Source organism: Achroia grisella, unplaced genomic scaffold (genome assembly GCF_030625045.1).
Source record: "Achroia grisella isolate CSIRO2021 unplaced genomic scaffold, CSIRO_AGI_Agris_v1 utg558, whole genome shotgun sequence".
NCBI classification, from domain to species: Eukaryota; Metazoa; Arthropoda; class Insecta; order Lepidoptera; family Pyralidae; genus Achroia; species Achroia grisella.
The window spans coordinates 3,359,267-3,385,952 of record NW_026712938.1 but is presented as its reverse complement, the minus strand read 5'-3'; the positions used below and the strand labels follow the sequence as shown (position 1 = coordinate 3,385,952).

The 26,686-nt window shown below is 32.8% G+C and overlaps 1 protein-coding gene across 4 annotated transcripts in view; it reads right to left on the bottom strand.

Moving 5' to 3' along the window:
* The window catches only part of LOC131848493 (RNA-binding protein Musashi homolog Rbp6), a 516,162-nt gene that overhangs the window by 120,922 nt on the left and 368,554 nt on the right, over nt 1-26,686 (bottom strand). For all 4 annotated transcript variants that reach the window (XM_059198379.1, XM_059198377.1, XM_059198376.1 and 1 more), the window contains one exon: nt 1,969-2,017. In XM_059198379.1, coding sequence (XP_059054362.1) covers nt 1,969-2,017 — 49 coding nt within the window. The remainder of the gene's footprint in view (nt 1-1,968; nt 2,018-26,686) is intronic.

Here is a 26,686-nt window from a genome sequence, read left to right as displayed (position 1 = left end):
TTTGCATTTTATTTAATATGTTTAATGACATGTTTTTATAGTTATTGTTGTTGTACTTTGTTTCAAATATTTTAAATAATTAACAGTAGAAAGTTCTGAAAATATCAATCAAATGACATGTAAAGGGCACAACCGTACAGGCCAGTAAAATGGGAGCATATCATTTCATGTCTTATGCCAACAAGAAAGGAATGTTTTTCGCTTAGCCCTCAACGAAACAGGATTCGTTTTTGCGAACTTGCATAAATGACGGCGCAACGATATTTCACCGAGGCTGAATATTTGGGTCAACCTGTTTTTGTGTAATGGGGATTACAAAAGCAAATTTAACATTGTATTTGTTGTAACTGTTGCAAGGGAACCTTCGTTCGCAACAAAAGATGGCTTGCCTTGATACGATTTTCGTGGATTTTAATTAAAATCTTACGCGTTGCGGGGATAATGAAAGAAACTGATTACATAAGCCCCTGGACTTTAGTGTTTTGGGATAAATTTATTTACGCGCTCATTTCACAAAACTTTTAAAATAAGTTATTAATAAAAATAAGGGGAACGCGGAAATTGAAAATAGGACATCCCTCAAGCGGTCCCTTTTACCCTCGCTGTAATATAAAATCTGTACTAGGAAACCATATATTTTATCTGGGTGTCGATTTGTTATTTATTAGTCGGGAATAGTCGTATCACGAGGGAGGGAAGCACAATACCGAACCGAAAAACGGTGAACCTATTTAGTTGCGATGCCACCTTGAACCTCCGTTTCGCCTCGGCTCGCATGAGCCAACCGTTTCACCACTCTAACTAGAACTCCCGTGACTTTCACCCTTCATATACAATTTTATGTTATGAATCAAGGGGTGTAAACTGCGACAGATCTGTTTCAGCTGGCCGCATTTTATCGAGAGTTGTATTTATCTGCTACTCGTTAAATGGCTACGATTTTGTGGCGAAGATGCCTGAAGAAATGAGCCGAGACGCGAACAAAAATGATATGTTTCCGTGTGTGACATGCAAACCTTTCAATGTTGTGTTGTATTTGTTGAGAAAAACAAGCTGATACGCTACTGCTCGTGCGTGTCTTCTAAGTTATGATCAGTAATATATGTTATTATCCTAACAATTTATATTCTATACATTGTTCGGAATATAAGAATGGCCTTTATTAAATTCTATACAATTTACTTAGCATTAATAACAGAATTAAAGAACAAATTTGAGTCGAACGATTTTAGTGAGTTTTTGTAGTATGGATATTAAAGATATTAGGAATATTTTGTAAGTAAAAAAGTAAAGGTTATTTAAGACAGCTTTAATGATTTTGTATTAATTATGTCATAATTGTATATAAGTATTTGTATGATTTTTATATCCAAAATATAGTTGTACTATTTTCGATATAAACACTTTATTACTTTGTCACTTTGATATTATTGATTGATTGTTGTGACAAAGTACAAAAGACCCTAACCCAAACGAAATTATATTCTCTTGATTGTTGATAACAACTACCCTCTTCACTTTCGTGACAAACACATATGTAGTTATTTATAATAATAAATAAAAATAAACTTTAGGGCCAATATAAATTGAACTCATTATATTATATTTTTTCCACGCAGAAAATAAAGCTTTATTTTTTGAAAGCGAATCTATTACAGGATGTTAATGTAGGTAACAAACGTGAGTAGGTACAATTGCCAATTATTTTATTTAAGTCAAATAATTGCCTATAAGTATTAATAACACGCAATCTTTTGCTTTAAGAATAAAAGTAAATTAATGAAATATTCAATTGAGTTGAATCGAAACGAAAGTATTATTAGTCGTCGTCGAACGAAAAGTATTATTAGTAAAAAAATTACTTCTGCGTAAAGTCCTATTAAATCATTAATGCCTTATTATGTTTTATCGATTCTATTCCTAAAACAGTGTAGATAGCGTTGTATAAATAAATTAAGCAACACTTACCTCTGTGCCTATTGGTTTGTTTGTCGAACATTAACATGGCGTCTTCAATCTGCAACAAGAGAAAAGACATAAAATAAACTTCAAATCCTCAAAGATCGCGAGGAAAAATAGCGAAAAACAAGGGCGTCGTGCGCGATTTGAGCCCCGCCCCGGCAATAAAACACTCCGCCGTTGTAATAACGAATAAGCACCGGTACAGAGTAAACCACACGCTGCAAATAAACTTTGATAAGCGGGGGCGAGCAGGTAATAACGTATTCATAGAGAAATAAATGGAAAGTCGGCGGTTAGGACACGAACAATACAAGCCAGCAGATGCGCTGTCATCGCTCGCCTAACCCGCCTTGCCCGCGAACCTAAATTTGGCCACGAAGGAATATTTTTAAAACTCCCCGTTAACGCAAGCCAGTGATAAATGTGAAATAGAACGAAATTGCATTGTAAATATTCATGTCGACGGCAACGCGTGACGCCTCCGCATGCGAATACGTACAGGTTAATTATAAATTCCTTATTAACTTTTCAGATGCGTTAGATATGTCGTATCGCGGCATGGCGAGGGTAAACAGAGCGAGTAACGGAATGACCCACAGTGAAAAATGTGCGTGCGTATAAAAGCGGGCAAGTTGAGTTTGGCAGGCGGGGGCTTGGGAGCTTTGTCTCGACGCCGGCGTCGGCCGCTCCCCAGGGCAACATTACACGGGAAGGTCTACATAGCACACTCCCGATGATCGATGTCGAATACCCGTAACAGGTGACCTTTCGCTGAATTATTCCTACCTGTAGAAACGTTTGTTTAGTGGTGATTTGTTTAAGCGGGAATTGCTACGCTTTACTTGAGCATGCGTGAACTGAACAATCCCCTTTTGTGGTGAATAAAAAATTTTCCTTAATTTAGGATCGAGAGCGAGTGATTTATTTTAGATCTTTTGTTAAAAAATAAGACGCCCTACTTCATTCTTAAAACGAATAAAGAATTATATTTAGAGTTTCATTCTAATAAAGTGTTTCATAGATCATTAATATTAATAAAGAAGCGTAAGAGTTTTAGATATTTCTTATTTTTTACTAAATTAATAAATAAGGTGATTTTCATCACTAGTTTATACGTACCAATTACGTTAATAGCAAAATCGTTGCAACGATTTAGGGTTAATTCCATAATAAATTCTACAATACTGAAGTATGTATTTTTTTTATATCGTATTGTACTTCCTGGGAAAGTTTCTGAAGTATCATTTACTAAATATATGAGTATTACTAAAACTTAAATTTTATTTTATTAATTTCAGTTAAAACGTAATGTTATGCACTTTATATAATGTTTACCTTATTAACCATAAGAATAATTATTTGGCTGTAATGTCATGAAAATTACAGATTTTGAGATTGAGAATATTGTTACAGAATATACCTCAACTAAATATAACATATGCTTAATTTAAGATCTAAACTTGATTGTGTACATACTTCAATTTAATAATACAAAAACTCAAATACATTAAATGTTAACAGAATACACCTTTAAGGATTTCAATGAGGTTATATTACATATAGTATATGTCCGTGTACATTACGACCATTTATAATACAACAATGTATATAGTATGCAGATCCGGTCCGGCTATGTGCATAATTTCAAACAGGACAATAGTTAGCGCATTAATGAGGATTGTTAAAACCGGATATGACAGAGAATAATAAGTAGGTTTGGGACTGGTTGTAATTATCATATTTAAAAAATAATAACAACATTTATACATAGTACCTATGCTTAATATGACCAAGCCTAAGTATCAATATCTGTCAGAATATCCGAACTGAAGGTTGACTCTGCCGGAATTAGATATCAGATTGAATAAGAACCACGCTACTAATAGAATAAGTTGGATAACGAACGGATATAAAAGAAGAGTAGAGCCATGAATGGTTTGTGTGAAAGGATGCAATAATATCAAGGGTGTGAGAAATGAGATTACTGAAAAAACAACGCTAAGTTACTCTAATCTAAGATATCTGGATGTTTGTTACTCAATAACGCTTAAATGACAAAACGTATTCGAATACATTTTTGTAGACTTATAAAACAAATTTTGAATAAAATCGTAGAAAATCGGGAGTCACTTATATTTTTAACATTTTCCTCCTAACTTATAGATATAACAAGTGCATTCTTTATATCATATATATCGAGATACTACTTACACGATAAGAGGTTGTTGATGGTTTTCATCATAAGTTAGTGTGCCCGTTACTATCAAAATACGTCTTAGAAGACCCATAGTATTTTACGAAATGTATCTAATATTTAATTATGGTTTAAAATTGAAACATTAAACTAATTTAGTACTAAGAATAAATAAGTTACTAGAGCCAGAGAATACAATTGAAATACAGAAAATAATTTGAATTAATATTATTACATACGTAATACTCACCCAAGTAGCAAATATTGAGTTGAAATCTTGAATAGTCATGGATGGAACTCAAAATAGAATATGTTTACCTACACATCACATCGACACATCCAAATATTGTTCGTTTATTTGTAAAGGATAACTTGTCCCATTTCGTGGTATCTGGTTTACCTCAACTCGTATTTGGAGGCGTTGATAGGTAATTAATAGTGGTAGACGAATATAAAATGATATTCAGTATCTGTAAAATGGATACATTTTGTATATCTAGGGTGGAAATAATTAATTTCACAAGTATTGTAATAAATATTAGATATTATATGCAATTTATAATAACGATCTGGTGTAATATATAATATTTGACTATTACTATTACTCTATTCTTCTCCTGCTTATGTTATCCTGTAAATTTCCACTTTCATGTTAGTAAAATATTGGAACCTATTACCATCATCCGGAACAGTAAGTTCAATAACTACTGCATGCGAAAGCTATTCAATAAACTAAGAATTATGAAAAATTTAATACAATTTTGTTAGCCTACATGACTAAGAAAATTATATTAAATTAAGAAATTTAAATAAATTAAAAAAGCATAGGGTTTTAAAGAAAGAAATACTAAGAATTTTCTATATATAACTGTAACAATTCCTTATTTATCAGTAACCGTCCAATAAATACCTATCAAAGATGGTGCCGATGATAGTGGTATAGTAATATTTATACTAGATATAGTAATATTATTTTTATCCTTTACTCGGTTTTGTTACAAAAATACATTGATATATTTTATCAAATAAGCCATCGGCCATTGCCTGACCAAATCACTGAGGTTCCTACCGAAAAAATAGATTATGACGTATCCTACGACATAGATTGTGACCTAATGCGGTATTGTTACGGGCAATTTGTGAGGCCTATATCGCGTCATTACCTTCTTTCCTATTTGTAACTGGGTGTGTAGGACAAGGACAGTGACTGCCGCGATTCGGGGCCACTCCCTGGGGCGACGTTACGGCGAAACCGAAGTTCGGCTCAGTGATCAATGTCGAACCTCAGAGGTGTCTTTTGAGTTAATGCTTGTGTGCGATTACCTTTAGATTATGGTTTTGTTGGATTTAAATATTTGATCGTATGTGCAGCGATTACTTTTATAGGCATACAGTCGGATTAAAAATGGTTTATTCATATAAATATATTGTATGTATATAATTGTGTTATGTTTGTGTTGTGTATTTTATTATCTATGTCTTATTATTTTATTTAGCAATTACAACAAAACTTTGCTTTTTCATAAACAACCAAAGATGCGTGCTTTGAAGTCTCTAACTCATATTAATATGCAACGCGGGAAGTACCTATCGTCAGTAGGATGTGCGTAATGCAGAATGGTCTCAAGTCACGTAAACTTAAGCGTTATGAGTTGAACCCTAAGAAGAACATTTATGAACATATAGAGGCGTGACCATACTAATTCCCCTTTTAATATTCGGGAGATGTGTGGCACACTCTTGTGTTATTGCCGACAACTTTGCTAATTTCATACTTGCTGTTTTTCTACCTAACTAGTAAGGATGTCCAAACATGTTAATTAACATTCTGTAACTGTAAATTATTTTTTAATATTTTGGGAAAAATTCGATATGTTGATTGGGTACATTCTTGTAGAGTTGATATAAAAGTTTTTAAATATTACTTCAATGTAGGAAGTGGTATTAGTTTAACTAAAACGTAAATAATACAAAAGAATATACATATATCTCAATATGTGTTTACGCCTCCTCTTTCACTCTCTCTCTGTTTCCGTAGCCTTATAGTAAGTCAACAATTTCTCTTTGTAATTTCAAATGAATAGCTTTTCTCTAAATGTATATGAAAGTATATACGGTACCAACATTAAAGAAATTAAAAAAAATGTTTGTCTGTTTGTTCTTGTTAATCGACAGAAATAATCGAATAAACCGATAAATAATCGAAGCAATTTATCAAATAATTTTTGATGGAAATTTTACATGAAGCTAGTTAAGCAGTAACTTATGCTTTTAATTTCGAAATTTTATTAATTTTAATAAAAAAAAGTTAAAGTTACGGGTAACAATTAGTTTTATTCTCAATTTATACCACTACTTTTTGAAGTCTATAGAAAATTATTAATACAAACATCTACGTTTAATCAAGAATCTACTATTGCAAATGTACTGTCAGTTAAAGAACACGGAAACTATGTAGACTGCTGACCTCCAGCTACTTCGCTACTTGGACAGTTGTAGAACAATCGTCCAGTGGTAATGGTCAGCCGCGCGTCCATCAATGTGAAGTGTTACTAACCTGTTTAGTTGGGAACTAAGTCGAAATACTCACCAACTCACTACTGTTGTGATTTAATTAAGAAATTTTGAAGAGAAACCTCCATTGCAGGAACTGTAGATCGACTATCAAACAGTTCCTGTTATTAACTTGGTTTAATATAATTACTGATATCTCTAATACTGAATAAAGTAATAAACTATACTACATTTCAGCTCTACAGGTTGTTCAAATCATCTATTTACCATTGTAAGTTGTTCAATTAATCAAGTGAAAATATATTATGAATATTAAGAAAACATCGACAATAAAACCCAAGTATGTATCAATATTATAATCTAGTGACGATTTAATTGCATTTGAACAGTTTAATATACATATATATAACGTTATATTTAGAAAAACTCTTGTATGAATTTGCTTCTTATTCATGTATTGTTAAGCATTTTTTATTATATACAATACCTACATTTGAATATCTTTATAAGAAATATGTTGGATTCACGCTTGTCCGATTCTTTTAATGGCAAAGCTGGAGGAAACTCAATAAAAACGAATCACAATAAGAACACTCTTCGAGAAATGGCATAAAGAAAAAGTTTTCATTTGTTTAAATATTTCCGCGGCTCTGAGTTCCCTCAGTGGCTCTCAAGTTTCGTGTCTCGACATTAACTCGCCCGTGGCGGCCTAATGGGACAAGCCACCTGCTCTTAAAGGCGACATAACAATTAACTTGAAGAAGAAAATATTAGTTGAGCTAATAGAGCCACTCAGATACACTCCGGCCTCTGCCCTCCATAAATAACACCCCTTCCCAAGTCGGAGACGCTCTACAATTTTGTCGTATTTTCGTAATGATTCTCCGAGGAGTATCTACTACACTAACTCACAGAGGGTACCGTTTTGTCCCTGTGTTTTTATAGGCGAATTGATTGGGAACCTCTGGAAATAATCTCGGGATTAGTTTTCTTAGGAAACTTTTTGGTCGAGAAGTTGCCAAAGTTATTAACATACCAGTAAAGTAAATTTTATTGAATAGTTATTAAGTATAAGGTCACGCTAAAACAAGGGTGTTAATAAATATACGTTATTTTTAATTCCAAATTACGCGAACGCTCCAATTTCATAGACAAGAATATAAAAATGCTTAGTTTCATTATTATATTTCTGATACTTTACATAATACGTTTTACATGAGCGTATGCTATAAATTATATTCTAATGTTTTATAATTTATAAACACTATTTAAGGAAGGATCCATAAAATATAACTTTAGTAAAAATAAATTAAAATCGTATTTTTTAAATAAAAATATTCTATATTTTCGTCACTACTCTTACATGTACATGATCTTACAATCTTTAATATTAATAAAAAAATATTTTTGTGTATAATCCAAAAGCCAAATCTTATTAGCAATTACGTATTTCTCAAACCGTGAAAAATCTGTGAATAAAATATGAGGGAAGTTTAGGGAAACCCGAAAACGCTTTCCGTATTTGAATAATCACTTTAACAAACAAAACTCGGCCGTATCCGCTTCATTACTTATTAACCTGCGCCTGATTACGAGACAAATAGAGACGAATTCAATATTTTGAATGATTTGATGTTGAAAATACATAATACCTTTTTGACTTGTTAATTGCGATTAGTTATTAAATATGTACTTGTACAACAGAAAATTTATATCAATAAAATGGACTCTTAAGTAGTTTTATTGACTTAAATTAAATTTTCTTGACTATAATATCAAGTAGACGGGAGAACAAATTCGACTTCTAATTTTTGTCTACTATGCCAAATATTTAATTTTATTGTTCTATATATTTTTATAGATTCCTACATATTTGCTTTACTATACAGAACTATATCCTATTTTATTAATATATAGGTACTATGTATATAGTAAGAAATATGCTTTAATTAAAATGACTATATACTATTGTAAACTATTATTTCCAACTTCACCACAAAATATTTTGTTTCAATATCAAGATAATAAAACTGGGGTATCGATAGATTAATTATGATAGCTAAAGATGATTAAAAATCTGTGTTTCCGAAACCGTTGAAACACTTCAAAAGACAAATCTATTGTTATCTTTAGACTTCAATAGACATGCTCAGCTTCAAAGGAACATTGGTATTAGCACAAAGAAAGTCTGTACCCGTAATAACATCGGCTTCTTGAAATAAGTCGATATAAAAGTAAATAAGATGGAATCATTAGATTGAATTGAATGAGTCTTAAATTATCTTTCATGATGTAACTCTTATGTTGGAAAAATTAGTTTAAATTAACAGAACGGGCAGATTATGTAAAAATGAGAAAATACTTGTATCAACTCTGATTAAGGATTTAGGAGTAATTAAAAACAGCGTGTAATTAGAAGTAGTAATCATTAAAAATATGCATGTGGTGAATTAAGTATTATATAATACGAGACAATGTTGGATTTACTTCTATTTGATTACTTCCTGTGAAGATAGATAGATAAATTATGATATAATATTTTAAAGTAAATGTTTCAACCCTCAATATATTTATTGATAAAGAAAGATTAATATATATTTTGTAATCTTAAATTTGCTTGTTACCAGGATAACTTTTTAATTACGTGACTTATCTGATCGCGTGCGCGCAGCAAAAAAGACCAGTAGCCTATGCCCCTCGCTTTTAATTATTATTGGGGCATTTTTCAAACTTTATGAACACTTCAAAACTTGGGACCTGGTCTGGACCGCGGTCCGCTGTTAATTACCAACTTTTTAAAAACTGCAACTCATAATAGACAGCCCGGCTGAAAGATGAATGATGTGTTGGCGTTGTCGGCCATCTTTTTTTAACAAAGTTCATTGAAACATGAACGTAACAAAATGTATTAGCAGTATCTGAATAAATTATAACCATCTTTCTTAAAGTTTTATATTTTTAAAAATATTTTAAGAGTGATTGGATATTATGAATAGTATTGGTATTGCTAAAAATATTTTTTACTAATTAAACATCAAAACTACGACCAAACTTTCAGACCTATAGATTTTGTTTTACATTAATAAATCTATGAAGAGGAATTGAATTGAGAATTGTCTTTATATAACATGTCTTACCCCTATATCAAGTCAGAATTGGATATAGCGACTGGAATAAAATTGAAGACAATTTAAGAGCTTAATGTTCGTTAAAATGAACGCCATGACGCTTTACACTGCTTGTTAAATACCTGTACTATTTTATTTTAAAAGTTAAATAATTTCTACTGTAATCATTATTAAATTAGTAGTAATTAAATGTATATGATATTTAATTATTAGTATTTACAGAATAAAATAGATATATCCGTAACAATAAAAAAAAGATGTTGCATGATACTGAACTATGAGCATTTACGAAAATATCTACATATTTCGATATATTAAGAGTCGATATAACACCACGTTCATGAAATGGGCAAATTTCTAAGTAAACAGTTTAAATGCAACCTAAAGTTGCAGGTTCGCTTAATTGATTTACAATGGCCTGCATTGGATACAATAAATAGAGCTCAGATTGTATACCTAGTTGAGTGAAAAATTGCAATCGACTCAATACTTGACGTTGTGCAAGCGAACGTAAGCCATAATAATTGCTCCTGTTCATTAGCACGTTTACTTAATTCTGTTTTTGTTTTACAAATAATTTTATAATACAGTAAATTGTAAATTCTCGTGTAATCGTATAATTGTGTATAAATTAAATTGGTAGTTTATAGTTATTTGGCCCGCGTAATCTGGCTGCCGTGAAAATATTCGTGAGATGTTAATAAACTTTGTCTATCCAATATTACTCAGATATAGCGTATCTGTAATTTATAATAAAAAAGTTGTACTTCTTGTAATAGACGTTTCTATCTTTTTTTTTTTTTTTCCACATTTCAAATAAATATTTTTTAGCATGTACACGAATGGAAGTATACGAATTGATAAGTTTCATTTCACTAGTTTATAATTACATAAAAAATAAAAATTTCTAATCTAATCTAATCTACATTTTACCTACTTCACGTAGCTATAAAAAATAAATTATCCATATAGCATTCAATATTTATATTCAACAATAATATATATACTATAAATAAATATAGTTTGATGTTACTTTTATAATTATATATACCTAGAAATATAATAATAAAAGAAACATAATACTATACATAAGCTCGAAACAGTTCTCACAAATTCATTCGTCATATCTGATTTGCTGAAATATGCTACTGACGCTCTTCATCTTGGATACTTATCATGAATAGAGTTGACATCCATTGTGATATTTTATTATTACTCTGTGAAATGCAACGAGCCGGGACAAATTGTTAAATCCTTACAATGGAGATTCTGTCTTCGTCGGGTTGAGTGCGCAAAAGTTGAACGAGGATCTCAGTTCCAACGAGAATGTAAAGGGAAGGGATTAATTGTATAATCTTCAAGTAAGATAAAGTTGAAGATTGCGGTTGGTTAGTGGGGTTATTTATGTAGAGTGCGCTCGTAGACCGGGTGTCTGAGGCGGCTGCGGTAGAGTGACGTCACACCAACGCGCCCGCGCCGCTAGCTACTCCGCTCCCAATCTGCATATAAATCGGATATCGATAATGACGTTGCCATCGCAAGCATCCCGAAATTCGTTCAAAATCCGATAAGCCTTGCCCGTGAAAGCCCTAATCCACAGAAGTTTGGATGACCCCGATAGTGGATAGACCTACCGTCTTCTATTATGTAAATTATCAACCACATGAAACTTTTAGCCGGCCACTGCGGCTACTAAGTTTGTGGGCAAAAGTTACGATATTGACTTAGGGACGTATCTTTTGAGAGATCGAATTTGTTAGTAATTTAATATTGGAATGAAAAGTCAGTGGTCGCTAATAAATATCTATTAATGCTATCATTTTGGATAACTACCATATTTTTAAAAATAAATCCATTTTAGGTAGAATTTGCAAAAAAAAAAACTTCTATATGACTCTCAGACTCACTTATTTCAGCTTCCAAGCAGCCTGGTTTGCAAGTTATAATACTTCGATTTTAAGAATAGATAGTGAAATTATAGGACAAGAGGGATGACATCTTGATTCTCCGAAATGGCAACTCATGAACGGTATCACGAACGTCACATGAGAACATGATATTCATAGGGCCGTTCATGTATATAGGCAACGATTACTATTTACTATCCGGTTGGCCGTCTGTTTGTTTGCTATTCCAATTACATAATAGAAAAAAATATGCATGTAGAACGAGAAAAATATCTGTGAAAATATAGAACTGGGGTTTGCGCCTGTTGCGAATAACGACGGGAGCAAATGAGCAGAGTGTAGGCAAACATGGTAACGGCGAATTGTTTGAACCACATACATACATAGAGTACATGGCGGATTTTCCCACTTGTAAAATCTCATGATAAATATTTTTTATATACATATATTAGCACATTTTTATTAAAATATATGTTTTTGTTAAATTTAACATTTGGGTATCTCGCTAATACCCAAGAATAAGAAATAAATCTGTTTGTTAAGTAAATAACTGGAGATATTTAATACTGAATTAATGAAAACTATATATTTTTTTAAATAGATACTTAAATATATATTTATACATCACAACAATAGATCCAATATCGACGAATTTGAAGTTTAGTTTTGCAAAAAGGAAATGTCTTAAATAATTATATAAAACTTGACCCTTTTCCAACTTTGTAATGAGACTCGAAATAAGAATTTTAATTTCAATAATTATTCATTTGCTTGGAACAAGTGGACGATATTGCAAAGTTGCGGACTGCTTTTTCCATTGGCATTTTTAAAAGAAACTTTTTTAAGCGGTCCTCTATTGAGTGCATGTAACTTTCCTTTTAGGATCCGAGCGCAAGCTCCAAGTATTGCAAAGTTAGTGTAATTGTGTCGTACTTTTTGGATCTTTAAATATAAATCATTGTAAATTAATAAAGTTATATTATTTCTAATTACTGCGTAAATTAATGATAGAATGAATTAACCGAAAGGCTTTTGTAGCCTAAGGTGATTTGTATTTATCCCAGAGCCTAACTAGAACACCAAATACCCTATCTAGCTCAACTCAGCTGCAAATGAATCACCAATAACAAATCAAACTAATTCAAGATAATAATCTCAATATCACTTTGATTTTAAATATCAGATCAGGTCAGTTGAGTTTGCAAACGTAATATGTTACGGTCGCAGTAACACTAACAATTAACAATATTTGAGTACCTGATTTGCGATTTTTGTTATTTTATTTTTAACAGTGCTTGTATAAAACTCATAGAGGAGGTAATTATCATGCATTAGCTGTTCTTCGTTATCGTATAAAACATGATTCAAACTAAAAAACATTTGCTCAATTGTATTGCATGGTATTGCATGGTACCAATTGTTTGACTTATCAGTAAGCTCTACACACGCTTAACTTGGGCATGTTTACGTGGAACAAGTAGGCATCGATAGATAGATAACGCGATACTTCCGACTCAGACGGGAGTAGCCGAATCGCGTTATTTTCATAAGGTGGCCTTGCCCTGACCTAGTTCCTTTTAATCCATCGCTTACCTATAAGGTTTTATTGGCAATGGCCCATTACGACCTATACATTATCAACATCATCATCCGATTTTACTATTTCCAGTCACGTAATCTTGAACGACGAATATAAACCATACGACTGTAGGTCGACAATTCTAGGTACGGATTCCTAATGGATATGCGAAATGCGTGAGCTTAGATATTACAGGATCAGGGACCAATAGTAGCTCAGAGATAGCTAAAAGCGAGCATCATATTGGTCGTTGATCACGCCATATTCTCTTTACCTTTCGCACACAGGTGTGCGGAAAGAAACCAGCGTTCGTAGTTGTTTCCTCTCACTTCCATAACTTTAGAACAGGGACTCGATTCAATTTGTATGAATGGCAAAGTGAAAGAAATATGTTTTCACAAAACTTTTTCAATAACATCCCAGTCATAAAATATCATGTCATTTTACGTCCTCCTTTAGTCTTTTTGGGTTTTTCGTGCGTAGACCCCGGGTTGAGGAGTCAACTCCTAAGACAAATATGAATAGGGAAATGAATTATATGGAAAGCTCCTTCTATGTGACGTGTGAGAGATTGCGTCGCTTTGCGTCGACCTCTGAAATTTAACCAGTCGTTTGTGTGCCGCGCAAAACTTGCCTCGAGGTTACATTAAGCCGATTGCCAGCGTCAATCAAAACCCGCCTTTTTCCGAGATACCATAATATACGGAACCGCAAACCACGCATGCAGGCCTATGTTTTGATCCTTTGACTTTTTGCGAACATTAATATTGGTTGAGTGGGTACTATAGAATGTGCATTTCATTGAATTTTAATTTAATTGTTCGCCAATGTGGTTTATATGCGGTTAGTGACATTACCTAGCCTGTTTATTACAAATTAAAATTATTATCACACATTCACATATAATTAATGTTTTATATTTTAAAATTTCCGTCCATATTTATATTAAGTCATTCGACATTGGATTTTGGGCACTTGATAAATGACTTGTTTTAAAACCAGCGTCAGGTAATTTTGTGCAAATTTCTGCTTTTGCTGTTCTGGCTTGTTTTAAGAAAGTTTGACGATTACGTTCACTTGTAATAATTTATGTTTTGGACCAACGGTAAAACGATGGCAGCTGGTTACAGGTGAGGCCTCGTCATTTCCTCAACTTTTAACACCTTTTAATGTTTTTGAATATGTTGTTTAGATATTTCATATAATTTTACCAGTAAGCTTTACAACAAAGAGTCTTGAAAGCCAGACCGATATCATAAAGGACAATTTTTCAACATACGTGCAATTTTTATAATTAAAATATAAAAATTGCACGTATGCAAAATTGTCAATTTGAATAATGAAATGTAAGTAAGTATTTATGAAATCCTTTGAGTCGCATAGGTGACTGAAAAACCTACAATTACGTTTTATATCATCATTTAATTAAAGGGAGAGTAGTCAAGGTGCATTTTCAACTTTTGACTTTGTGTTGACGGTAATACTGATTCATTTCTATTTCTCAGTATGCATGATTTAATGTAGCAAGACATTTTTTGTGATTACAAATTCTTACCCTACCATCTTTAGAATAATTTATTATGTATTATTCTGATATAATCTCTATATCTACAATTAATATTTACAATATTATAAAATCAGCAATTTTCTCCAAATCTTAGGCGGATCGGTTAAGCCGATTGGTCCAAATTGATATATTTTTAATATATAGATTTTTCAATTTTAGAATCCAGTAACATATACACCATTTCAAAATAACTATAACCGTAGACGGAGTGAAATTCATATTAATAACAATTGAATATGGTATTGTCGCCATGAATTGATTGTAACTAAAATATACATCCGGTTTCGTCATCCACACTAGAAGAAAATTAAGAGTTCCGGCAGTACAACGCTGAATAAACTTGATTAATATTCGAGAGGCGAAGTGGGGGTCATGTAACTGATATATCGAGCGCCATCCATCACTTGCGATCGCAGCCGGTTGCATGCGTGCGCACGTAGCAATGCTGCAAAGCAAACAACATCCAGTTTGAAGTATAGTAACAGTCTTTAGTGGTATGCATTAGCGTCGAAGTATCCAGAAATTATTTAACGATAGACTCGAAATTCGATGTTACATACATATAAAATTATTTGCTTCGACAGTCAACAGCCCTGTAAATGTTAAATATATTTGCATACACATAGTTTTAGCACTTGATAATATTGGTACATACTAATAGTTAACAGATAAAATACAAATAATTTACAGAAAAAAATATATACACAGTTGAAGTGTAATTACAAATAATAAACTATGCAATTCATTAACATTACAATTTTTTAATTTAACTTTATCTCTTAAAACAGACAACATGGGTGTCCATATTTTAAAACTTTCCATGAAGTTGTTTTAAGTATACATAAATAATGTGTTCTAAATATAGCTAGCTATAATAGAATAAATAATTAATTTGTGCAGAATTATAAGTTATTTTACATATAATGTTATTAGTTAGACCCGTGGCTTTACGCGCTTGAATTGTAATAAAACGTAATATGTTGTTATCCAATAGTTATAAGCAATATGTTTACCAAATGCCTACATGTATTAATAAATCTACAGCCCTTGGCACTGCCCATGTAGAACTTCTCGTTACAAAACAATACAACGAGTTACACCATGAAAAGAAAAACTTCTGATCTCCATAAAATTATTTATGTACATAGGAATATAGTATATATATTGCAGAGAATTTTATTATTAGAAATAAATTCATTTTAATTAATATTATTACATTAAATTGAGAATTCTCTACTGTTAGTCGTCGATTGATAAAATAATGGAACTGATATTTTCATGCGTAATTATTAAATAACATTACAGTTACAATAGAATGATTTTTACAACCTGTACATATAAAAATACATAATACAAATAGTGGAAATATTCCACAATCAGTACTTACTGATGGTCAAAATGTATAGTCCACTTTAATATAAATGAAAAGCGCATTTTATCCACTCAATTATGAAACCTCGATACTGACTTTTCCTTTTACGCTATTTTAATTTCATTTTTGTACGCCGTAATCCTCTTACCATGTTTGGAATCGAGATTATGAAAACAAAAATATTTGTTCAGTAAATTCCGCATAAATCGGTATTCGTCCAAATTCCGTATTACGAGGAAGTGCTTCACTTTTAATTTCTTTAACCGATTTATTTATTGTCTATTTATAATTAATTGTTTTTTATTATTAATAAATATAATGCTGTGTATTACATAATAATCACTTGCTCTGTCGGGATTTGTTTGTTGTTTACCAATATAATTAAATAATCAATATAGTTAACTAACTGTAACACTCCAATAAAATGTTCGTTTATTAAAAACACAAATCACTTAAACCCTTATTACAAGTTTTTCAAAACAATATAAAGGAATAATAAGAGACAATTGCTGATGAAAGCAAATAAAAACGCCAATAACGCAACAAGGTTTGTGAAGAACGTAATCCATTTATTGCGAATGAAATAAAGATGGCGAGATTGGCTGGATCACAACGCACTTACACAAATTTCGTTGCCGTGTCTTCGGCGATGAATAATAGATGTTGGCCGCAGCTTCACTTCGACCTCATTGGTACGCCCACACGTGCAAACACATTTAGATATAGCTCTATATTTTTAGACTTCTGTGGGCAAAACGTATAAATTCGAAAAATGTGGACCCTCAGAACCGACCCTTCTGACATCAAGGCGAAAAACGACAGGAACTAGAGAATTTACCTCCATAAACAAAACAAAAAGTCGTGCATGAAGACATTAATTTTGTTATGGGAATGTGTTGTTTCAGTATTTTGTACTTTATCGTGTTATCTTCACGATTCCTCACTAATTCATTCTGAATTAAGAATACTTTTTGATTTGATGGTGATAAAAGAGAATAAATATACAATTACATTGAGTGGACATATAAACTTAAAGTGATTAGGTATAATTATATACAATAGTAATTGTTAACTCTAGTACCGCACTGTAAGAATTCTGATGAATCTTTACTGTTTCTGCCTCAATGTATGATTAATATCTATTATTAATGCTAATTTAGTAGCAATAGGTTGTTATTATATCTTTACACTTCAATATATTCAAGCTATAAAGTAAAAGAAGATTGAAATTGCTAATACAAGTGAAATTTTATCCTTAAGAGTATGAGAGATATATGGTTATTATAGATAAAACTGAAATATTTTATAATAATCAAATAATCATCATTTCATTATAACGATCACTACTTTAGATAAAGTGAGCTTTGATGCTTATCGGAGAAAATTAAGTAACTTCTTCTAAACTGACTTTTATTTATACAGTTATTTTATATAAATTAAAGTCAGCACGTCGCTGCTTACTCGATTAGTATATTTATTTAAAGATACAGTCAGTAAACTTTAACGAAATTTTTAAGCATACGTGTCCCTCTAGTTGACTGTTGGCTAGTAATAGCTAAATAGAGTTACTTGTCTCGATTGTTACATTAATTTATAGTGCCCGTGCAGTGCAGAATTAATTTGCTTTGAATTCTATGTAGCATCTGGTATATATTGGTGTTACAAGTTTGTCATAAAAAGTTTAATCGTGATTTATATTTCACAGTTCTAAAATGAATTTTAAAGTTTTGATTGCATACACAGATCAGGTTTGAAGCATATATATTCATAATAATGTTACATATGACTATGTACAAGATAATCACATGTAGGTACTAGTAATCATTGTGAATGAAGTAACTAGTATTAAAAAGACTAGCCTTATATCCTTTGAATGGCATCAAGACTATTCAACTATTATCTAGCATATGTGTAACTACAATGTAATGTTATAATATAATATGTAGTATGAAACTGAAGTTATCTATTACATATTCAAAAATAGAATCAAATTCGTTGATGTTAAGGGAGTATATCCCTCAAACTGTGATATGAATATCAAGCTATCATAAAGCTCAGTTTCAGGTCCCGTATTATATACCCTATTTACATAAATGAATTGCCAAACTATCTATCAAATGTAATAAGTAAGTTTATTTGATTACAAAACACGTTGTATATGAAAAAATGTGAATTATTTAGAAATAATGGAATTTAAACTAATATTAACGGTAAATTAAAAAATACATTATATTTAACGAAAAATAAACTCCTTTTATTTTTTTTATATAGGAAAACAACCGAATGTTACCTTTCATGTATAGTACCTAAGTATTATAGGCATTCTAAAGTACATACACCAATCAATATTAAATTGTTTAAATAATAAATATAATTAAGTACAATGTATTTAAATAAAATATAATAAGTGTAAATTATAAACTGATAGATGTGGCTATGTCGAGTCGTAAATTACAATGGCATTCAACTTGTATGCGCATATTGGAATTATTTGAACATTTAAGCGGTGTGTTGCGCTACCATCAGATTCTGTGTGCTTAATACCGTATGAGATTTATGTTGTCTATTCAACAATCTTGTTTGTCCATTCGGGAGGCACGCATACTAGCATCGATCGACTACGTTTAACGGCTAAAGTCACAGTTCCTGAATTCGTTTGTTCTGTTCACACCGACTGATCCGCACGTATGGTTTTTTTTCGACATACTGTTTTCTGGTAAAAGCGATTTTGTATAGAGCACGATAAATAAAAACGAGCACCACATTTCGTAGAGTTACTTTATAAGCGAGGCACATCGGCCGGGCGCGGGAACTGCAAATGGCGCGAAACGACAATTTTAAAGCACAACATTGAATATACTTATGTACCTACCTGGTGTTCGCACGTGCGCGGCGATTACTCGCTCCCCGCCAGTACTGAGCAACTTGTATACCGGCGCTTTTAACGCATTACCATGAATAATATATACTCAAATTGAAATGTCGCATTTGTGTCGCTCGAGTTGCCTATCTGCTTTCGGCTCCCGCTGCTGACGCGCGTCGTCAGGTTCCACCTATATGCCATCGCTCTCGATCGTTCCATCAATAGATTACACCTTTTAGCAAGTCTTTCTCTTTTTCTAACTCTTTAGTATTGCACATGCATACTGCAACGAGCACTTTGTTTGTAAAGAGTGCTTGATCGATTTCTAGTTATTTGCATTGCTCATTCATACGATTTGTTTGCACTCTGTAAATATATTCTCAGCACAAAGCAATATTCTTTGAAGGCGTGGCTACCATAAAATTTATAGGGCGTATAGATAAAATATTTTTGATGAGTAACATTTGACTCTTTATCAAGTACAATTTAACGTAAAGCAGAGCTTAATTTCCTACTCAAATTAAACGCTTGTTAAAGCAGACCAAAGATAATTATTACAAGATCCAAAGGCGAAGTAACAATATAATTTTGAAAATTACTTTCACCAAATAGTCCTCTCTTCTTTGTACCACGCTGCGTAAAACGGAAGCGCCACAAATTGCCGCCTTAAATATTTAATTTGAGAAGAAAATGGATTAGCGGGTAATTGTTAAGAAATTAATACGTACGGCCCATTAGATTTCGTAGTGAATCCCACCAATAGAGTGTTCAAATAGTCCTGAATTCTAGAGGATTTACGTGCTCGATTACATTTGGCTTTAAATTGGGTAATAATTATACGAATTAGGGAAGATTTCGTTAGTTACCATAAAAAGGGATCAGATGACCACGTAAGGAAGGCATAAAGCAAGGGTCACCTTGAGAAATCAAAGCCGGGCTTATTTATGACCTGGACTTGGCTGTCCTATTTGGTCAAGATAAGTCCCTGTATTATATATTACAAAGTTTATACTGTTTAGGACGGTCACCTTAGTCCATTTCGACAAAGATAAGATCTTCATTAGTCGCACATCTCATTCATCGTGTGCGTGGAGTTTACAGAAGGAGCGAACTCGAGCCTTGGTAATTACACTTGTAGGGTACACAGGCTCTGAACTACTGTAACTGATACGAACTCCTTGCCCCTTTAGTGATTCTTATTGTCCCATAATTATCCCTTTGCTGTTTAATTTTAGTTCCATTGGCTTCCGATTCAATTACTAGTGTTCAACGATTTATAAAGTCAATAGAATAAGCGAAGTATTAAAATTAATATACTATGACTATGAAAACATCATACTTCTTCCAAATATCTTTAGTAAGATCAATTTGTTTTTACTATTTAGATCAAAAACATGTATTGTATAGAATTGTAGCAAAGATCGTAATTGTAATGAATGCGCTGTATGGAATTCGTGTTTTGTTATTATTACTATAAAGATAACTTCATTAGTTATTCTAATCAGTTGTCCAATTGTAGGGAAAAAGAACTGATGCCCCTTACTATTCTTTTGTTTTTATCCTTTGGTTTGGTTTGCGTTAATCTACGGTAAGGCAACTAGAGCTTCTCTGACTAATCCATACAACTATACGGGACAAATAAGTTTGTTTAATACTAAGAAGTGGCATTAGTGTCGAGTGTTGCGTCGGCGTGCGGGTCCGTCCGTAATCAGATTAATTAGATGATTTTGCTGGCGTTATTAAAAGTTGAGCCGGATAGAGCGCAGCTCTGTTACCTTCGCCAAGATACCGGGCTTATGCGTCGAGTCTACATACTACTTAGTGGATATTATACGTGCTCCCGGAATGCTCTTTAATGTTTTAGTATTTTCAACTGAGGTTGTGAACTCGGTGCCGTTTTGTTTGTGCACCACAGTGGGCGGCTGGAATAATTCACTTAAGCTTAACTGGGAAAGATAATTAGGATTCTACGTCGGTTGATGCAAAATGAACGCGAAAAACAAGGTGGAAGATTTTTTGTGCTCATTCAGAAATTGAATTTTATATTTGCTGACTGAAGTTTTAACGAGATGAATGTGTATTTTTAACATTTAGCTACATTTGAAAACTATCCTACCTTTTCATTTAAATTAGATGAAAGGACTGTAATGGTATTAAAGTTTTTATAATATGTATTCAGTGTTTTCAAATTTAAAATACGAGTGATTTATTTATGCAATGTATAACAGAGTAAGCCGCATAGATAGACGGCTCTCTTAGCAGTGCATTACGGGCCGATGGGCACGGAACGCGCGCTCGAACACGAGCCGTGTGCTGTCAATCATAAAAAAATCATCACAAAAATTGGGTAGAATTCCAGTGGATAACCCTTATTTAGCATAGACGGGTAACTGGACGCGCGAACTTTTTAACACAAAGCGTGGCTGCAACTGAAATTACACAAAGCGGTCACAATGTAAATAACAGGCATAGAGATGTTAGCGGGGTCATACAAAGTGATTTTAGAGAGCTTTTCTACCATGTAAAATGTAAAGTTGAATACTCCATATTTTATACGTGACATACGATATAGCGATCCGCGTGTGATCATTGTTGTTCTAAAATAAACTATACAATTTTGCATGCGTTTTTTTAATACAAAATCATTTTATTCTCATTATTCTTCATGTAACGTTCTTGTTATAAATAATGAAACAAGTGTATGCTATGTATGTGCCTAATAGCGCAGTGCACAGCGATTCTTGTTGTCCATTCTTTTGTTATTTCTTCTTTGTTTCTATGAAAGGTATTGTTAAAATGGCCAGCGATTGCGCTAAGAGTTGAGATTAGCGTATATACGTATGTGTAACCTTAAGTTAAGACAGATAGCATGTGTATCTGGTTACAAAAGTATATTAAAACGTAGAATATTTTTACTTGTGTGAAAAATTCCGGATCACGTTCTCATGGGTCTTGTTAAATTGGTTATTTAATATTTAGAAATTACATGCTACTTTGTTTTTATTCTCTTAAATACTTATCGAAATTGAATTACATTTATTTCCTACAGGAAAAAGTAAAAGTACGATGATAAATATTTCATATGTAAATATTAAATCCATTACATTTGATTGTATTTACCGAGTGTAATTTGATTTCATACATTCGTTTATTTAAATGTATTAGGTGTATTTTTATGTACTTCATAAATAAGAGTGGTATATTTATTTATTAAATTTCTATTTTAAGCGTAGTGTTCGTCAAGGATATGTTTCCTTATTTACTTTCACATTTTTAAAAACTTTTATCGATAAGTAAATTATATCATGCATTCTTAGTTAAAATTAAATTCCACATCAGATCTCGACTGAAAAAACACAAAAGGCAGCGAAATATACACGCCTATAGGAGCTTATTTAATGTTAGGTATAACGTACCCGCGTGCCACGCGGCATTATCGGCCGAAATGGACAGTCCGGCCCCTTGAGAAGCCCAAAGGGTTCGGTTTTCGTAGGCACTCAATAATTGAAGTCGTTGAAATTCCGAGCGGATTGTTGCGGCACCTGAGGTGCGGCATGGGAGGAGGGGGTCCATTTAACGAGAAACAATAACGTTAATGTTTATTATAATGCCCGATTTATTGGTGATTCTCATTTACGGTTCACGTTTCGAATTAAATTCGCGTAGGCTTATTAACACGCCGCGCATCGCACGCGCTACGTAGTCGATTTTACTGCGCGGTCCGGCTTAACGGTCGACTGTAGCTTAATTAAAACTAAAACGACTCTGTAAATACATTGATCAGCCTAATACCCTTTGTATTCATTCGCGTTAATCAAGCAGACTGCTTTTTGCGGTGTAATCATTGCGAATAGAGATTGGTATCGGAGAACGAACTCCAGACGACCGTTGGGGGCGGTCCCGCAATGAATAATAATTAAACGAGCATTAAAATGATTGAGGTGAGCCGTTCCTCAGGTAATAGCACGCGTGCCGCGTTAAGCTTGCAATTATTGGACTTCATTAGTACCGGGCCCATAATTTTTCCCTTGTTAAAGTTTTAGTGGGCGCTGGAAGTAACCGCGTTCGGTGTTAACGAATAATCCGATAATATCGCATCGTTTCATAACGAGTTACATGTTTTGTTTAACAAGTCCAAATACTAAGCTTATATTATAATGTATATTTGACCTACTTTTATATATTCAACAATATCAATATTTTTAATCATTTTAGCAATAAGTTATTCTAACGCTGTCCTAGATGAGGCAGTAACTCTTTTTTCTCATTTTAACTCGATAGCCGCTGGCTATTACCACGAAATCCTTTATAATTAAAGGGAACAAAGGTATCCACATTAAAATTTTACAATGTCGACATGTCAAAAAAAAAAACAAAGGCGATTGCCGGTTTGAAGGGATAATCGTTCACACGTACAAGGCTTCCTTGGGGTGTGGGTAAGCGAATTTATGTGCAAATACGCCTCGGGACTGGCCAATGTGCTAATGAAAGGTAATACATTATTCAACCCTTGAATTATACAGTAGCATGTAAATCGATATTTGCACCGCATAACCACAATTACGTACCTACGAAATCATTTATTGAATGGAATTTTAGAAAGGTTTCGAAGGGATCATTCCTGTAACATGACGCCATGATTATTTTTTTTACCCGAAATTAAATTTTAAATTCATTAAAGCATCATATAACATAATAACTCAGGATAATTCACACTGCACCATCTAGTACCCAACTAAGCTGAACTTGTGTTATAGATACTAAACAACTTTCAGACTTGTTTAATATGTTTTTTTTTAAATACATGCATAATACATTTGTATATAGAAACACCCAGACCAATACAAGCAATCATACTCATAAATGCAAATGTTTAGATCGTACGAAGAATTGAACCCGCGACCATCGAAGAAAGTCGGTGTGCTAAGTCGCTGGACCACCGGGGCCATCAGTTAAGTCATACATAGAAACTACTGAATCTAAAAATATGTAAATACTAAATCACATAAAGGTGTGAGAACCCGCGTAAAATATAAAGGAGCTATATCACTATATTATGCATGACAAGTATTGAAATCCATCGAGAAATATGTATGATAAGGTTACCCGTAGAAATAAACGGGTTGGAATATTTTATTCAGAGAGACAAATGGAAAAAGCCAACCGGATGGCCATGTTCGGGCGTTGATTAGTCCGACAGAAACAAAAACTATTCCCAAACCGGGCCGCGGCCAACCAAGTGGAAAAAGTCGATACGAGAGCCACCAGTAGGATACTGATTGTAGAACGTAAGCGGCAATCGCCGAGATGCGTTGCACAGTGAATGCACACCATTTTTAAATGATTACTACCCCTACCCTACACCCACTCGGGTTGCTCTAGACCCCTCGACTCATAACCATTGATTGCATCTATCTACAAGCGTAGCGCACGCATAGACATAATTACAAAGAGCTATGAACCAATTAGAAAAAGAAACGAGTACGACATCGAAGACTTTAATTATCCCTGGAAACTTCTTTTTGCTATTAATCCTTAATGTTACTGAGAATGGTCTAGACCACGTGTTTTACTATCTTTTCATGTAATTGTATTTATTGATTTTGTATAATGTATTTATGCCTCATGGATTTTTTTCTGTCTACATATTAAATCTAACATTGTGTATTTTAACAGACTATTTAAAAATCGTACATTTCCATATGTATGCATCTTTTTAGTCTATTCATGAGTCTACTGGACATAAATTTGCAGTAAAAGCATGATTACCTAATCAATAAACATTTTTACAAAAAGTCTGATGTATATTATGTAAAATATTTTCATTCCAAAGATAAAATATATTCGAAACATTTAAATGATCTTTCATACTTCAGTTACATTTTGACATACATATTTTTATCGTAGATATAAATTTACATATAGCTGCATCTCTTAAATGAATGAAAAACAAAACAAAAGACAGATCGTTGTAAATAAAAACGTATCAAATAACTGAATAAAATAAAAAACCGTCTGTTGCGAGAATGAATTCATCTGTCGGATATGTAAAATGTTAAAGCATTCATCTATCCGCAACTCCACACACCGGAATACATGGCAAATGTAGAGCATACAAAACTGATACGACGGTATACCTTACCGCATGAAAACAGTAACTGGAACATTTGATTAAAATAAATAAAAGGAGACACAGTAGTAGGTATCAGCTTCCCACCCACCCACTGAAAATTCCGCAAATGTATCAATGTAACATCCCTATCAATATTAAAATATTTTCAGTCGCTTAAAATAAACGATCTCGTCCAACGTACTGCAAAATTGATGATTTTACATACTAAAACAGAAAATTCATATGTGAATAGTTAAAATGAACAAATACAAACAGTCATACAAATACTTGAAGTGCATATCGACACAAATGTATTCGAATTTCGAACGCATGTCGACCCAAGAGAGAAACGCAACATTCTAAAATGGCACATCTATTCTAAACAGAAACTGAAGTAGTGTCGAGTTACAAATGCTGTAGAAAATCTAGACATTTTTGGCCGTACTCCAATAGACAACTGATCATATCTGTCAATATCCTTTGAAAATGCAATGCTTTTAAAACAAATTTGTTCTAATACAGAAATTTAAATAATCACTTTGGGAAAAACGGCAAGAAAACATATGGGACGTGATAACTGTCATCAGGACTTCGGGTCACGCCTGTAGTTGCCTCGTAACCCTGACTTCGAGACACAGGTACGCGATGAGAAGACGAGTTTGTTTCGACAAAGTCTACTTCGGTAGACTAACACTAATAAGAAATTCATACTCGTAGTTTAATCAACTCTGTAATACGATGCTAGAGGTATGGTGTAGTGCGAATACAGTGCGCATTACGAGATCTCAAGTTGCTAATTTGTAGTAAAAGAATTTGTATATTAGTGTATAGAATACACCTGTTAGTTTAGTTTGCTTATTATATGCTTTTCAGTTGTTTATTGCAGAGGTTTTTCTTGTATACTTGCTCATAAAAGACTAATTACTCTTGCCAAAGTTGTCATACCCGTACATATACTAATAAATGGTTAGAAAATGATGTACGTGAATAAATATAAATGTACAAATCCCTGGTATAAACCTAGTTGATTCAAGTCACTCTTAATCTAATTATGACAATTCACTAAGTTACCACTTTCGAGGCCTCTGCAATTTCTTTTAATAACTTGGAGTTGTGAAGACGCCGAAAACAACTTTTTAATTAAAGATAATCAGGCTAAAACGTCAGAAATAAGGCGGTGTTACGAAGTCAACAACCAAGTTCGACTTCTGATGCAGGCCTTGTTGACAAGCCGTGAACTAAAGCTTAACTTTGCAATAAAGCGTATTTACTATGTGAAGAAAACACTAACTTTTGAATTTAGTTGTTCAATTTATTATAGAGTAAGACAGAAGGAACTAAAAAATATTATTATATACATACATATACATCAAGACAAGTATACATATCAAGGTGTATATTATATTACTATACATCTTGCTTTATTAAACCATAACAGAACTATAAAAAAGTGTCACTTTAAGTGAGTGCTATTTTTATTCAACAGAT